General features: G+C 31.7%; 1 protein-coding gene across 9 annotated transcripts in view; it reads left to right on the top strand.

Annotated features, from left to right (window-relative positions):
• The window catches only part of LOC106081378 (sodium/potassium/calcium exchanger Nckx30C), a 351,807-nt gene that overhangs the window by 111,353 nt on the left and 227,362 nt on the right, over positions 1-13,092 (top strand). For 6 of the 9 annotated variants that reach the window (XM_059365276.1, XM_059365282.1, XM_059365281.1 and 3 more), the window contains exon 3: positions 11,969-12,579. In XM_059365276.1, coding sequence (XP_059221259.1) covers positions 11,969-12,579 — 611 coding nt within the window. The remainder of the gene's footprint in view (positions 1-11,968; positions 12,580-13,092) is intronic. The other 3 variants (XM_059365280.1, XM_059365283.1, XM_059365278.1) reach the window with 1 other exon arrangement.

Below are 13,092 nucleotides of genomic sequence, written 5' to 3'. Positions count from 1 at the left end.
CCATAGAAATAAAAATTTTAAAATTATGGAATAGTTTTTGGTTATATTAACTCCTGAGAGTATGCTACGTTTAAAAAATAAAACTTAAATTTTAATGATTGTCCAAAAAATTAAATTTTGCATATTTTCATGTAGAATTTAAAGTTTTACAAATCTTCCATAGAAATGAAATTCAAACAAAAATTAATTTTAAAAAAATTCCATCCAAATGAAATTTTGGGAAAATTTGTATGGAAATTTTTCAAGAAATTTTATTTGACAGCAAAACCGGAAAAAAATGATTTCAAATAGTTAAACATACTTCATGAGTGTCCTACTTTAGCAAATGTAGCAAGATTACCCAACCTCTCAACTCTTTTACTACTCAACTTCCTTTCTCACTATTCTCTTTTTTTAAGTTACAAAATATTCTCGCCCACCTAAGTTTGCAAGAATTTCTTCATGTTTCTTTCTTGTTGTAAATTCATTTTCACACGATTTCCTGTTCTGTTGTAGTTTTCCGGGGTTTTCCCTACGCATTATTTATGTACAGACAGACTTTGCCTTACTTGTATGTGGATGAACTCCAGTATAAGGATACGGTTGAAGGGAGAGCAACGAATTTACCACAATTTGCTAAGGTCACTTTCAGTTTGTTACTCCACAGAAGCGTCTAAGACCAGTGGCTGTGGGATGGGTGGGAAAAAGGTGGAGCAGTGCCACCAGCATACTACTGAATGTTATGCTCTCAAAACCGAAACGTATTTTCCTGTCATTTATCTTAACAAGCTTCATAAATGTGTTATAACAACGTTAACAGGACCAACACTAACACCATGAACGTGCGAGAGAAAAGTGTTTTTGATATCCTTAATGTTATGGACGAGTGTCCTCGCCCTGGTAGTGTGTACGATTGTCTTGGTGTTAAAGAATGTCGATACATTGAAAAATTAAAACTGCTGTGGTTAAGTGTGTGCTCATGTATAAGTGTTTAAGTGTGAGTGTGTGTGTTATTACTCTTGTTAGGGAGTGATTTTGCAAAAAATTCAGACCTTTTTTCTAATAAGGAAAAATGGAAATATTTACCATATCCTCACTCCCTTTTTCCCAAATACGCTGTTTTTTTTTTCAAAGTATATGTGTGTGTGTGTGTGTGGGTGACCACCAAAGGGATTACTTATTGATTTTTATTTGCTTTGCATTTTCTAGGACGCAAATTGAAAGCTAAAGAGTTGTTCTAACTTCCTATTCTAGTACAGGTTTAGGTTTTCTGGTCATTCCTTAGAAAATGTTGAAGTAGGAAATTGAGGATACTTAATTGCTAGAGGAGTCATTTTTCAACATTTTTTATCGCATTGTATTTTTTTGTAAAATTTTGTAAGAAACTTTGTTTCTAGGGGAAATTTAGCAAAAAAATTATTTTTAAGCGAAATTTTATCAACATTTCCATCAATATATCATTTATTTTAAAAATTTTGTCAGAGTGAAATTTGTATGGGAAATTTTTTTCGTCAAAATATTTTTAGCATGGGAAATTTTTTCCAAATTTCATTTCTGTAAAAATTTTGTCTATATTTAATTTTTGGGGAAATTTTGTCAAAATCTCAATTCTATGGGAAATAATGTGTAAAGTTTCATTTCTTTGAAAATTTTGTTAAAATTTAATTTTTATAGGAAATTTCCTCAAAATTTAGTTTTTATGAAAATTTTGTCAAAATTTAGTTTTTATGGAAAATTTTGTCAAAATTAATTTTTTTGGGAATTTTTTTCCAAAATTTTATTCTGAAGAAAGTTTTGTGAAAAGTTAAATTCAATGGTATATTTTTTGTCAAAATATATTTAGTATGGGAAATTTTGTAAAAATTTTATTGCTATAGGAAATTTTGGGCGATATTTTGTCAAACTTTGATTTCTATGGGACATTTTTTTCCAAATTTCATTTCTATGAAAATTTTGTCTAAATTTCATTTTTGGCGAAGTATTATCAATATCTCATTTCTGAGGGCAATTTGCTCAAAATTTCATTTCTGTATAAAATTTTGTCAAAATCCTAATTCTATGGGAATAATGCGTAAAGTTTAATTTCTTCGGAAATTTTGTTAAAATTTAATTTTTATGGTAAATTAGGTAAAAATATAATTTTTATGGGAAATTATGTCCAAATATAATTTTTATGGGAATTTTTGTAAAAATTTAGATTTTATGGGAAATTTTGTCAAAATTTAGTTTTTATGGGAAATTTGGTAAAAATTTATTTTTTTTTTGAAATTTTTGCCAAAACTTTATTTCTAAGGAAGTTTTGTCAAAATCTCTTTAATATGGGAAATTTTGTTAAAATTTTTTTGCTATAGGAAATTTTGTCAAACTTTGATTTCTATGGGAAAGTTTTTCCAAATTTCATTTCTATAGAAATTTTTTCTAAATTTCGTTTTTGGGGAAATTTTGTCAACATTTCATTTCTAAGGGAAATTTGGTCAAAATTTTATTTCTGTATGGAATTTTGTCAAAATCTCAATTCTATGGAATATTATATGTAAAGTTTCATTTCTTTGAAAATTTTGTCAAAATTTATTTGTTATAGGAAATTTTGTCTAAAATTAAATTCTTATGGGAAATTTTGTCAAAATTTAATTTTTTGGGAAATTTTGTCATATTTTTATTTTTATGGGATATTTTGTCAAAATTTAATTTCTTTGGGAAATTTTGTCCAATTCTCTTTTCTATGGGGAAGTATTTGTAAAGTTTTATTTTGTAAAATTTCATTTTTGTAGGAAATTTTGTCAAAATTTAATTTCTATGGGGAATTTTGTCTGAAATTTCATTTCTATGGGTAATTTTGACCAAATATTCATCTCGGAGGCCACCATAGCGCAGAGGTTAGCATGTCCGCCTTTGACGCTGAACGCCATGGTAAAGTTTGTCAAAATTTTATTTCTATGAGGAATTTTTTCAAATTTGATTTCTGTGGAAATTTTTTCAAAATGTATATTCTAGCGGAAACGTTATCCATAACATCTTTTCTATGGGAAATTTTCTTAGTATATGATTTTTATGGGGAATTTTAAATATTTAATTTTTATGGAAATTTTTCCGAAATATCATTTTTGTAGGAAATTTTGTTAAAATTTCATTTCTATAGGAAAATTTGTATACAATTTCGTTTCTGTGGAAATTTTGTCAATATTTTATTTCTAGTGGAAATTTTGACAATATTTCATTTCTATGAGAAATTTTGTCAATATTTCATTTTGTCAATATTTAATTTTTTTGTGTATGGGAAATTTTATCAAAATTTTGCTTCTTAGGAAATTTTGTAAAATTTTCATTCTACCGGGAATTTAGTCCACATTTCATTTCTATGGTAAATTTTGTCAAAGTTTCATTTCTGTGGAAAATTTTGGCCACACGTCATTTCTATGGGAAATTTTGTTCTCATTTCGTTTGTTTTGAATTTTTTTTTTTCAAAACTTCATTTCCATGCGAAATAATGACAAAATTTCATATCTATTGAAAGTTCTGTCAATTTTTTGGCGAAATTTCATTTCTTTAAGAATTTGTAGTCAAAATTTCATTTCTAAGGGAAATTTTTGGCAAAATCAATTTGTATGGGAAATTTTGTCAAGATTGCATTTTTATAGGGAATTTTGTCAAAAATTAATTCCTTAGGGAAATTTATTAAAATGTTATATCTATGGAAAAATTTTGCAAAATTGCATATCTATCGGATTTTTTTTTTTCAAAATTTCATATGTGCGGGAAATACAAAATTTTATTTTTATGGAAAGTTTTTGTCAAAATTTCAATTCTTTGGAAAGTTCTTTTCCTGAATTTCCTTTCTAAGGGAGATTTTTGTCAAAGTTTTATTTCTATTACAACTTCTATTTAAAATTTTGTCAAAATTTCATTCTAATTTTTCATTTTGTCAAAAATTAATTTCCTTGGTAAATTTTGTTACAATTTTTTATCGTTGGAAAAGTTTTGCAAAATTTCATTTCAACCAGAATTTTTTGTCAAAATTCCATATCTACGGGAAGTTTTGTAAAAAATTTCCTTTCCATGGGAATTTTTTTCAATATTTCATTTTCCATTTGAAAATGGCATGAAAAATCTTCTGATTTGTGTTTATTTTTTATAACTTTTGCCTTTGATTAGAACCGGATGTTTACTCTACATTCACAAGAGTCTTTTGGTTTCTGCAATCCCTCAGTAGTTTTTACACAACAATCGCCGCCACACTGAAATTAATCACATTCTGGCCTCCATTGCCGTTATCGCTGCTATATAAAACACTCTCGCTTTTTGTTTTCTTAAATATTGACATGTTTTGTTTTTTTTATTGCTATTATTATTAAGTCATATTTGTTTTAAAAATATATAACAGATACTGCTGTTTAAACTTTTCTTGGGTAATTTTTAAAAAATTAATCATCGCAGCACTCCCCTACTCGGCACACACCCTGCCATAATGGGGCCTTTACAATTGAGTGGCCTGCTGATACATTTTCTGATATTGACTGTTATAACGTTCGCAGGACATGAATTTATCAAGGCTGGTTCTCAAATCATCCTCCTTGTCGTAAATGAAGTTGGGTATTGAAGGACCTTTGACAGGATGTACAGCAGATTGCTGTTGCTCAGCCTGACTCAATTTTTTAATCATTTGATCTTCGACTGCTGAAATCGGCTGAGCTGGAGTATTTGGAGGTGTTATCACATTGGTCTTCCATTCGAATACGGTATTGTCATTGATTTTAATGTAGTGCTCCTTTGAGGGTTTCAATTTGATGGTGAAAGTGGAAGTAAACATTTGTTGGCCTTCGGGATACACAGCATGGGTAGGATTAGCAGATAGGGCCATTGTGAAATCTTTGGCTTAAATTTTTAACAGTCTTTTTTTGCTAAAATAATTTTTCTTTTCTCTTTATATGGCACTTTAAAAAATTTTCTAAAAATTTTAATTTTTCTCTCAAGTTGTTGTACTCTTCTTAGCGCGTTTGTTTTGCAACTGACATAAAGTTCGAAGATTTTTTTGAAGCAAAAAAAATTTTTTTGTTGTTTTTATTTCGAACACTTGTCTTTGCCCGTCATCGTTGTCTTTACTCTGTTCTGCTATCGAACTTAACAGTCTTAGTCATATTTTTTCTTATTTTCGAAGCTTTAAAAGTCGCTTGGACAGACAGACAGAACAGTTGGCGGTGATGACAAGCGGGTGGGCTGACTATGTGTGGTGAACAGAGTATGACTGAGTTTGAGTTACTACTTTGCTTTGGGGCTTTTTTATTTATTTTTTTTCAGAATTTATGACCTTTTTCGTTTTGTTTTGATTCTTTTTCATTTGGTCTTTATCTGAAGTATGAGTTTGCATACAAAATGAGCAAATATTGTCATACGACATGGAGCGAGAGATTAAACAAAGCAATCACCGACAAACTGTGGGTGATAAACAAATTGAAGATAAAATCAACGATATATGGAAGAACCAAGGGGAGGAAATCTCATAAGCTGAAAAGAAAATATGAAAAACAAACAAAAATTAAAAAACAATGAAAATAAAATAAAAAAAAAAAAAAAAAATAAAATAAAATAAAATAAAATATAAAAAAAGATATAATAAAAAAAATATAATAAAATAAAATAAAATAAAATAAAATAAAATAAAATAAAATAAAATAAAATAAAATAAAATAAAATAAAATAAAATAAAATAAAATAAAATAAAATAAAATAAAATAAAATAAAATAAAATAAAATAAAATAAAATAAAATAAAATAAAATAAAATGTAATAAAATAAAAAAATAAAATAAAATGTGATAAAATAAAATAAAATAAAATAAAATAAAATAAAATAAAATAAAATAAAATAAAATAAAATAAAATAAAATAAAATAAAATAAAATAAAATAAAATAAAATAAAATAAAATAAAATAAAATAAAATAAAATAAAATAAAATAAAATGTAATAAAATTAAAAAAAATGTGATAAAATAAAATAAAATAAAATAAAACAAAATAAAATAAAATAAAATAAAATAAAATAAAATAAAATAAAATAAAATAAAATAAAATAAAATAAAAAATAAATTAATTACCGTATTATACCCACCACCGAAGGATGGGGTGGTGCAACACAACGAAATATCCATTTCCGACCCTATAAAGTATATATATTCTTGATCAGCGTAAAAATCTAAGACGATCTAGACATGTCCGTCCGTCTGTCTGTTGAAATCACGCTACAGTCTTCAAAAATAGAGATATTAAGCTGAAATTTTGCACAGAGTCTTTTTTTGTCCATAAGCAGGTTAAGTTCGAAGATAAGCTATATCGAACCATATCTTGATATAGCTCCCATATAGACCGATCCTCTGATTTAGGGTCTTAGGCCCATAAAAGCCACATTTATTATCCGATTTTGCTGAAATTTGGGACAGTGAGTTGTGTTAGGCCCTTCGACATCCTTTGTCAATTTGGCTCAGAACGGTCCAGATTTGGATATAGCTGTCATATTGACCGATCCTCCTATTTAGGGTCAAAGGCCCATAAAAGGCGCATTTATTGTCCGATGTCGCCGAAATTTGGGACATTGGGTTAGGTTCAACCTCTTGACATAGTTCTGCATTATGGCACAGATCGGTCAAGATTTGGATATAGCTGCCATATATATATGTTTAATGTGTTTATTTGATTTATTCTGTATTTTGCATACTAGTGTATCCATTGCTAAATATTCTCACATCGATTACAGCACTATTCAAGCTGTTTTTGTTTTTCACATTGCTTAACCAATAAGCTATTTTAATCACGTACTCAAAAGTGTTTGCTACTTAAACTCAAATATTTGCAAGAATTCCATATTTCTAATAGATATGCATTTTTTATTAATTCATAAAGTACTGACTTGTACAATAAATGAAAGGTAAACAATTTCAATCTCTAACCCAAACTGAATTTTTTTTACTTTAAGATAAAGTCAATATATAGCACTTAATTTAGTTTAATTTTTAATGAATAAATTGTTATTGTTTCATATCGTTTTGATGTGTGTTTAAACAAAAAATGACTACAATTGAAAAATATTTTTTGCGGTGGGTGAGTAATCACAAGTGTTTGATTATTGTGAATGTTTTGTATGTATGTATGATGTGCATTGGTAATGGGATATTACATACATTAATAATTGTTTTTTATGTGCATACATACGTGTATACAATACAAACCATACATCAGCAATTTGTTTTGACAAAGATACAAACGTATTTAATTTCTCAAGACAGACGTCAAGGCGTTGAAAAGGGTGTTTGCAAGTGGAGAGTAGAAAAAGAAAATGTTTATTATGTAGAAAAAGAAATTATATATAATTTTTATTTATTTTTTGTAATGTTGAAACTTTTTATGGGGAAAAAATATTTTGTTTATTTTGTCTTTTTTTTTTTATAAAATTTTTTTATCATGCTAAAGGCCAATGTCAAAGCTATTCTGCCTCCTACATTTTACTGTTCAATATTGAGTTATTAAGCTTACTTCACTATACTCTACACTTCATTACTCTTATTACCTCCCACACCCAACTCCTGGCTGCTTTGGTTTTAATACAAAATAAAAAAGCCTCTCTTTGGTCTAGATAAGCAAGCTCATTAGAATACGGCACTTAATTTTTGTCTAAAAAATATGCCTTTCAGACAATAACTGGAAACTTTTAACCCTCCTACGGCGCAGATGCACAAGCTTTGTTATGAGTCACCTCCTTGAAGTGTGACTGACACTCGTTCAAGTTGAAGGCGCGTAAAAGTTAACCGGTTTGTTTTTATAGCAACTGAGAAATGTTTGTTTTTGTTTGAAATTGGTCATGTTGCTACTTGAAATGCCAAAATTGTTATTGAATTTAAATAAATTAGAGTAGTAGAATATGCGAATAAGTTCGTTTAAGTTCATTTCAAGAAAAAGCGGGACATATTTCTCGCTAATTGTTATCTAGACTTGCATTTTATGTCTTCTATTCGATGTCTTAATTTGTTTAAATACAAACAATTTATCAAATCAAATTTCTATTTTTATACTGCTTTAATTGTTTACTGTGATAAATACAATCTCCATTTAAGCCTCATAGGCGCTTCAGTTTCTTTTTATCATATGAAAACCTAAATAGAATTCTTATCTGAATTTTTTGTACAAGCATTTCATAGTAATTGGTCTTATGCAGCATTATTTTTCTTTGTGTCTTATTTTATTTTGTATAACAAATCATCAGTATTTGTTGTTAATATCTTTATAATGGGAATATTAACAGTTGTGTTACTCATGCATTTGAGATAAATTTCCTTGAAATTACTGCAATAACAAATTGTTGCCAATCCAATGTTAGACTTAGGTTGATGATTAATGAAATTGTGTTTAAATCATAATTCTAAATGCAAAAATATGTTCGATGCAGTCATTTAGGGATAGTTATTGGAGCTAAACATCGAACAAAGTACAACTTAAATTTTATAAAATTTATTAAAAAATAAAAAAAAAATCTAATTAGAAATATTTAAAATAATAAGCAAGGAAAAAATCACTGTTCAAGATGGTAAAACCGAATATTGGTCTATATGGCAGCTTTATTTAAATATGGTCGTATTTCCACCAAAATCGGGAAGAAAATGTAAGGGTCCAATATAACTCATTGTATTAAATTTCAGCGAAATCTGTTTAAAAGTGAACTTAAATCTGGAGATTGGTATTTGTATATGGCTGCTATATTGAAATATAGACCGATCTGAACCATATGTGGCAAGGATGCCCAAAAGCCCTGCGCCAAATTTCAGCGAAATCGGAAAATAATCGCTGCTTTTAAGGACCCAAGAACTTAAATCGGGAGATCGAACAATATAGAAACTATATCCAAATCTGTACCAATATGAACCATATTTGGATCGGATATCGACGGGCCTAATAACTCTCACTATTCTGAAAATTCTTATTCTTAGGTCTCTAAACAAAATCTTCTCTTAAGTCTGTAACAAAGCATATTGGCCTATATGACAGCTAATATATATAAATATGGCCCAGAAGAACCATATTCGGATCTGATGTCGATGGGCCTAATAATGCTCATTGTTCCCAATTTCAGCGAAATTGGACATTGAATGTGCCTTTTATAGGCCCAAGACCTTAAATCGAGAGATCGATCTATATGACAGCTATATCCAAATATGGACCGATCTGGGCCGTTCCGTTATGAACATGAAACTTGAGGTAACATTTTTATACCAAGTTCGTACTTTTGTTTTGTATACCTTTCATTTGGTACTCATATTATCCTCATAGAAAAATATGTCCGTTTGAGTGGGTTTTGGGGTGGGGCATACCCCCATGTAATTTGACCCCAATGTTTTTTTTTTACCAATTTTGTGTTTCTGGGTTACCATAAGAAGGCATGCAAAATTTGGTTAAATCGATGCACCTAACTCCGAGGTCTGACGTTTTGAAAATTGTGATAAGGGGGAGGGTCCGCGTTCCCTTCGGATATCACAAAATGAAGCACTATTTTTGCACCGGGAGGCTAAATTTTACCATCTGTGAAAATTTTATGAAAATCGGTCCAGCCGTTTTTGAGTCTATACTGAACAAACATACAAGGGACAACACTTTCATTTCTATATGTAGACTGACTGAGCCCGGCCCATTCCGCTGCGCCTTCGTTAACACCACGCGAAAAATGTCTTTGTTACTAACTTCCATATGTACCTCCCCAGCATAATTTGATCATATACTCCTAAATACTCTTTATTCTTTATTCTCTTTTATTATATGCCACTAGCCGAACCGGGCCCGCTCCGCTGCGCCTTCTTTAACTCTCTAATAAGTTTTTTAGGGTGGGGACACTTCGCCCTGTATGTGGATATCGAATTCGTGCCATTGTAGCCTATGATGCTGAACGCTTTCGAATCCTGGCGAGAAAATCGGACAAAGCGGTGTTTATCCCCTCTTAATGTTGGCGCCATTTGCGAGGTACAATGCCATGCATGGTCATTTTTCCCCCCAAAGAGGTGTCGCACTGCGGGACGCCGTTCGGACTCGGCTAAAAAAAGGTCCCTTATCATTGAGTATAAACTTGAATCGGAAAGCACTCATTGATGTGTGAGAATTTGCCCCTTCTCTGTTCCTTTAGGGCGTACCCCAAAAAACTTGATATCAAATTCGTTTTCGACTCTCAAATACCTTTCAATTGAGTCCCATATTGTCATAATGGGTCAAATAACCCATTTGACGTATCTTTAGGAGGAAAAGCCCCACCTGGACTAGGTGGAAAAGCCCCACCTAGGGGCCGCTGCATACTTGGACGCAAATTTTAGTATCATATTCGTTTTCTGGTCTCCAATACCTTTCATTTGATTCCCTTATTGTGCCCATCGGACCACTTTCGGATATGGGTGGCGTTTTTGGGGTTAGGGGGAGGGTCCGCCTCCACCCAATATCTAAAAATTATATACCTATGTTTCCTTGTAGACAAACGTACACAATCTATGAACATTTCAAGAAAATCGGTTCAGCCAAGTATCATATAGTCATAAAGGGTCTAATGGTGTTTTTGGGGATTGGCGTGGCCCCCTATACTTCGATCTGATTTTGTATGCCAGATTCGAAACCTACTCCCGAGTACCTTTCATTTGAGCCCCATATTGGAATGAATGTCCAATATATCTGTTTGGGGAAGTTTGTGGATTGGGGCGGCCCGATGGATATTTAGACTCAAATTTGAATACCATATTCGTATTCTACTCTCCAATACCTTTAATTTGAAACCTCTATTGTCCCAATCGGTCCACTTTTGATTTTGGGTTGTGCTTTTGCCATAAGCGGGAGAGTCCGTCCCCCTTCCGATACCGAAAAATTTTATAGCCTATGTTTCCTTCCAGACCAATTTACACAATAAGGGAAAATTTCGAGAAAATCGGTTCTGCTGTTTTTCAGTCTATAAGGAACCAACAAACCGAGTCCCATAAATCCGAGATTGGCTAATGTGCCCATTTTGGGCGCTTTTGTGGGGGTGGGGTGACCTTCTATACTTCGACATGAATTTGTATGCCAGATTCGTTATCTACTCCCGCATACTTTTCATTTGATACCCATATTGTTCTTATCGGTGCACTATAGATTTTGGGTGGTGTTTTTGGGGTAACGATGTTTTTGGAGTAACGGAGGATCCGTCCCCTTCCGTTATCAATAAATTATTAAGCTTATTCCTAATTCCTGACCATATTCGTAATCTACACCCGAATACCTTTCATTTGAGTCCCATGTCAAACAAACCCATTTTAAGGGGTTTTGGGGCTGGGGCGGCGCCTAGGTACTTGGACCCAACTTTTGCTATGAAATTCGTACTCTACTCTTGAATACCTTTCATTTGAATCCCATATTGTCCCGATCGGTCGACTTTTATTTTTGGGTTTCACTTTTGTGGTAAGGGGGAGGGTCCGCCCCCCTCCCGATAATAAAAAATTATATAGCCTATGTTTCCTTCCAGACCAACCCACACAATCTGTGGAAATTTTTTTAATTTCGAACGTTGCGGGTTCTTTGTTAGGGCCCCATTTTCGGCGCCATCGTGTTCACTGAGCCTCTGATCTACCGGCTTATAGTTCCCAGCTTGGTAATGTCTGGCTCCTTCTAGGCTTTCATACCAGCCTACAGAATCTGTAAAAAGGAAATCCGTTCAGCCGTTTTCGCGTCTATACGGACCAAACAAACTTACAAGCATATAAACACATACACACAAATTCTTTTTTGTGTATATATGTATATCTCGTCAAAACTGTTTTAAAATTTTATTTCTATAAAAATTTAGAAAAAAATTTATTTCTTTCGAAATTTTCGTCAAAATTTTTTTAATGGATTTTCAATATAGGAAATTTTGAACATATTTTGTAATATTTTATGGAAAAAAATCAGTCTTAGCCAGAATCTAATTTTTGCTTTTTTTCCTCTTTTTTGTCTTTTGCAGAAACCCATGCCGATAATACGACCAAAACGCCGCTCTTCCCCAAGGATCTCTTCACCAAAGAACAGCTGGAGAATGGTGCCGTCATCTGCCACATTATCGGTGTGATATACATGTTCGTAGCCTTGGCCATCGTTTGCGATGAATTCTTTGTGCCTTCCTTGGATGTGATCATCGAAAAACTAGGCATTACCGATGATGTAGCCGGTGCCACATTCATGGCGGCCGGCGGTAGTGCGCCTGAACTATTCACCAGCGTCATTGGCGTATTCGTCTCCTTTGACGATGTGGGCATTGGTACAATTGTGGGCTCGGCTGTCTTCAACATTCTCTTCGTCATTGGCATGTGTGCGCTGTTTTCGAGAACGGTGCTATCGCTGACCTGGTGGCCGCTGTTTCGCGATTGCTCCTTCTACAGTGTCAGCTTGCTGGTGCTCATCTACTTTTTTCGCGACAACCGCATCTGGTGGTGGGAGGCGCTCATACTGTTTTGCATTTACATTGCCTATGTGGGCTTCATGAAGTGGAACGTGCAGGTGGAGTCGTGCGTCAAGAGGCTGATAACGAAAAATAAGGTGACTCGCGTCAGAAGTACAGATCAGCTTATGCCAGCAGTAAGTAGTTGGGAAGTTTTTTTGATCCAAAAAAAGAAAAAAAATTAAAAAAAAAACAAGCAAAAAAATCCAATCCAAACAATTGAATTTAGAAAACAATTTCCAAAAAAAACAAAACTAAATGTTGAAAACATCATTTCAATGATGTTAATGTATTTTGTTCTTTAACCATTTTCCTTGATTAACTTTAAAGCAAAAAGTACTAACTGCCAAAGTTATAAATAGAAAAAAAATTAAAAAAAAATATTTCTTTTGATTACAAAATTGAACAAAAACAAAAAGTAATCACTCGAATTTATGGAATATCCTTTTGATTTGTTACTTCTCTTATAGACTAAAAGAGATAGTAAAAGGATATTAGTTAAATGTCAAGTTATGTGTTCTTTAAGTTAAATATTATTTTTTTTTTTTTCATTTAAACATTTATTAAAATTTTCAATTACAAGTTGGCCATCATAAAATTGGTTATGATCCCTTATGATTTTTAGTTACGCTTTTGGGTTTCTAAATTAC

This window comes from Stomoxys calcitrans, chromosome 3 (genome assembly GCF_963082655.1).
Source record: "Stomoxys calcitrans chromosome 3, idStoCalc2.1, whole genome shotgun sequence".
Classification (NCBI taxonomy): Eukaryota; Metazoa; Arthropoda; class Insecta; order Diptera; family Muscidae; genus Stomoxys; species Stomoxys calcitrans.
This window is presented reverse-complemented; position numbering and strand designations above follow the sequence as displayed.